This window comes from Myotis lucifugus, unplaced genomic scaffold, assembly GCF_000147115.1.
Source record: "Myotis lucifugus unplaced genomic scaffold, Myoluc2.0 scaffold_1332, whole genome shotgun sequence".
Taxonomy (NCBI): domain Eukaryota; kingdom Metazoa; phylum Chordata; class Mammalia; order Chiroptera; family Vespertilionidae; genus Myotis; species Myotis lucifugus.
In genome coordinates this window covers 14191-18079 of record NW_005872380.1, presented here as the reverse complement: position 1 = coordinate 18079, position 3889 = coordinate 14191, and the positions used below count along the sequence as shown (strand labels likewise).

General features: G+C 54.0%; 1 protein-coding gene across 1 annotated transcript in view; it reads left to right on the top strand.

Annotated features, from left to right (window-relative positions):
- The window catches only part of LOC102435719 (butyrophilin subfamily 3 member A2-like), a 41075-nt gene extending 38453 nt beyond the window's left edge, over nt 1–2622 (top strand). The window contains exons 5-9 of the mRNA XM_023748371.1: nt 210–410; nt 521–541; nt 620–646; nt 1815–1838; nt 2234–2622. Of these exons, the coding sequence (XP_023604139.1) occupies nt 210–410; nt 521–541; nt 620–646; nt 1815–1838; nt 2234–2268 (308 nt within the window). The 3' untranslated portion in view covers nt 2269–2622. The remainder of the gene's footprint in view (nt 1–209; nt 411–520; nt 542–619; nt 647–1814; nt 1839–2233) is intronic.
- The last annotated feature ends 1267 nt before the right edge of the window (nt 2623–3889 follow it).

Genomic DNA, 3889 nt, shown 5'->3' with positions numbered 1-3889 from the left:
AGAGACGCTGATACATGGGGGAGGGAGTTGAGGAGACTGGAATGACTGTAGGTACATTATATTCTAACTGTTCCCATGTGAGAGCCAGACATGAGGACACTAGTCTGTGTGACGGGAGAGTTCTGGGCACTTTGGGAAGAGAAATGTCACTTCCCCTCCTGGAGACCCCGCGCCCCTTCCAACGAGCAGCTGAGGCTTCCCCTCCGCAGGCCCCTTCTTCTCCAGCCCGAAGCCCTGGCAGGTGGCCGTGGGGGTGACCATTCTGGCTCTGCTGGTGCTCCTGTTCGGGACGGTGATCTCTCGGGGGCGACAGCAGAAGAGAATCCAGGCCTTGATCCAGGGGACGGAGAGGCAGCAAGCTGAGAAAGAAGCAGCGCTGGCTGAGAAGCAGCGGGAGGGAAGCGCCCTAGGTGAGGCCTGACTGCAGGTGGGGGGACCTCCCCGCCCTAGGCCGCCCACCCACAGCGCGGGTCCCCCCTCCGGCCCCATGACAGCACCTTCTCTTTCTGCTTATTTCCAGAGACGCTGCAGGAGGAGCTCAGTAAGTCCCAACCAGGGTCATGTGGGTTCTGGGGTCCCTGGTTAACCTCCTCACCGACCCCTCCCGTTTCCCCTACAGGGAGGATGAAGCAGCAGTACCTGGCAAGTGAGTACCTGGACCTGCATCTCAGACTCTCTGCTGGGACCTGTCCAGCCCCTTCCTCACCCCTGACCGCCCAGGGGAAGGAATGAGGACGCTGATGGGGGAGGTCGGCAGGGTTTCCTCCCTGGAGAAAGGGGTCAGGCTCCCTCCACCAGGCCGTTCGCACCCGGATGTCCAGGGAACCCCAGAAAGGAGAGGGGAGATGGATTCATGATGTGAGTCCTCCCTCCCCGGCTGCACTACAGAATCTATAAGCTGCTGAGAGGAAACCAGAAGGAGAGAGAACATTCTCTTCTAAGGAAAAGGGGCTGGTGTCAGTTGTCCCAGATTTGTCATAACTGCTGAAAAGTAGTGCCTGAAATTTTCTCATTAAGTCACCCAATTCTTTTTGCAATATGGCAGGAAATCATGCAGATTGAGATCGATGGATTTCAGCACACATATGCATACACGTATGCACACAGTAAGCCTATGCCAGGTACAGGACAAAGACAGTCACCTCATATGTCAGGGGCATGGGATCCACGACCCAGTGGGTGCTTGGCCCAGGGATAGTACCACACCCTGTGTGTAGTAGGTTTCTCCTCACCTAAAGGAAGGCTTCTCATTGCCACACCCCACTGGCCATTATCATTGCAACTGATGGGTCATTATTAAGTAACATCAGGGGACTTTCACACAAGCCCTGTGATGCTGAGGCAGATCTGACCATAGAGCCGGCTCCTCAGTGACAAAGTGGCTCATGGGAGGAACACAGGGTGGACGTGCTGGGCACAGGGATGGTTCTCAGGTTGGCATGTCAGACATGGATGGCACAGGTGTCATCACGCTACTGGAATGATGTGCAAGTCCAACTTATGAATTACTTATTTCTGGAATTTTCCATTTAATATTTTCCAATTGTGGGTGACAGAGGGTAACTGAAACTTCAGAAAGTGAAACGATGGTTAAAGGAGACTGCTGTACAGACACGTACAGGACAGACCTGCAGGTGCAGCTGGGAAAGCCCCACTCGGTGCCTGCAGGTCACTAGGTGCCGGTGACTTTAAAGAGGAGGAGGGAGCAGAGAACTGAACAGGCAGAGGGAGAGGGAGGTGGGGGGTCAACAGGAAGAGAGAGGGAAGGACTGAGAAATGACAGTTGAGGTGACCCTGCCTGTCTTCCTTTGCAGGTGAGAGGTCTCAGGCCTATGCTGGTGAGTGACTCATGCTCTCTGGTTCCTGCACTTGTGTACAAAGCCCTTAAACCCTTTCTGTGCTGGTGAGGGAGCATCAGACCCTGCTCAGAGCTCATGTTCTGTGGAGGACCATTCTGCCTCTCTGGACACCCAGAGAGGACCTCCCAGCTCCAGTGTCCCCTCACCTGTTACCACACACGCCCACACCTGGGCACAGCCAGGCCCCGTCACCCACAGCCCCACCGTGATGGAGGGAAGGCCACATTCTGAGAGCTTTTATGCCTCCTCCTCAGAGCTGTGGAGGAAGGAAACTAGATATTGGTGGGAAGGAGAGGGAAGAGGCTCAGTGAGGAGGATGGTGGGGGGAGAACAGAAATGATGACCTTTCCTTGCCTGTGTCTCCTTCCTTTCAGAGTGGAAGAGGGCCCTTTACCAACCTGGTGAGTGAATGACAGTGTGTTCCTTGGGACAACAACAGAGGGGCCTGGCTCCCTTTTTCTTCTCCAGTTGTTGACTGGGGGACATCTGGGCGGGTAACATGAGCTCCCCACTGTGTGCCCATCTGCTTCCAAGAGTGCCAGGGACAGCTGCTGCCCTGGGCTTCCCCAGGTTTGTGTGGGAAGGAGGAGGCATGAGGGGTACAGCTGGGGGCAGGGGCTGGAGGGAGAAGGAGGAGGTGACCTGACCCAGGTGCTGCCCCTTCTGCTCTGAGGCTCCTCAAGGTGTTCAATGTCTCTGAGTCCCTTTGAGATGATGGTGGCCATTCCTACTATGTGAGGGTGGATTTAAGACTAGACGAGGTGATGAGTGTGTGTTGGTCAAAACTCCAAGAGGGAAGCCATGGCCTGTTCACAATGGGTGTGTGTCTGATGGTAATGACCACAGTCAGGAAAAGGTTCTTAAGACATAAAAGTGATGTAGGCAACTCCTTATATTATAACAGACTGTATTACAGAGTCATTTACTCACAGGGGTGAGGGGCTGGAGCGGACAGACTACGTGTTAGTCTGCACATATTATTGACCACTCATGGACCTGTTACAGTACATTGTTTTACAGTATAACTTGGGTATCAATGATTGACAGGACAAAGGGACAAAGAGTGTGGCAGCACCAGCCATACCTCCTGGGGGTCTTGTGGTGGAAAGTTCTTTATAATCGGTACCATCATGTTTGGTGTTGACCTCCTTGTCATGTCGTTCTAGTGTTATTAACAGAACTGTTTATGGCTACATTTTAAGGAGCACACATCATCATCTCCCTGAAGGCTTTGGTGTGCCTGCTAAGGACAGGGAGGTTGGGCAAAGGTCACAGCATGAAGAGATGAAGGAAATCAGAGACACAGAGGTGGAGTTGGGTTGATTCAGCCACATCTGCCCAGTGATTACAGAGGGTTTAGGGAAGGACCTACCTCCAGAGGCAGGGGTGGCGTTAAGGGAAACCACAAGGAAGAGCAGTGCCCCAGGCTCACAGCAGTGGGAGCTGTCACCTCCCCCAGGCCCAGGGCAGAGGGACAGGGAGCAGTCACTGGAGCCCTGAGGAGGCTGTGGCTCAGGGAGAGGCTGCCTGAGAGGAGGCTGCTCTGTTAGAGCGTCTCCATCACAGGAAGTGGGGAAGTCAGGGCTGTGCCTCTCTTTCCTTCCCTCCAGTCTTCAGCCAGCACTGCCCTTGGCCAAACCCAACAGGTGACCAGAGGCAAGAGAGCCCAGTGATGCTGCCCAAGGAGGACAATTCCTGGACAAAGAGGGAGGGGCAGGTGGGGAGTCGGGATCACATAGAGCCCAGCCTGGCCCAGCACAGCAGAGACCTGGTCCCTGTGACCACACCAGATGCTTCCTCCATGCCTGGCCTTGGGCTACATACAGCTCACATTCTGTTTTATTCTACCCTGGAGATGAGTATTTTTATTCCCATTTTACAGATATCACATTGAGACTTGGGGACATTACATAGCGTGTGTGTGTGTGTGTGTGTGTGTGTGTGTGTGTGTGTGTGAAAAGAGTCCGTGCAGGAAAAAGGAGGTTGTCCAGCTCAGGAGGGTTAGAGCAAGGGCTTGGAATTTGGAATCC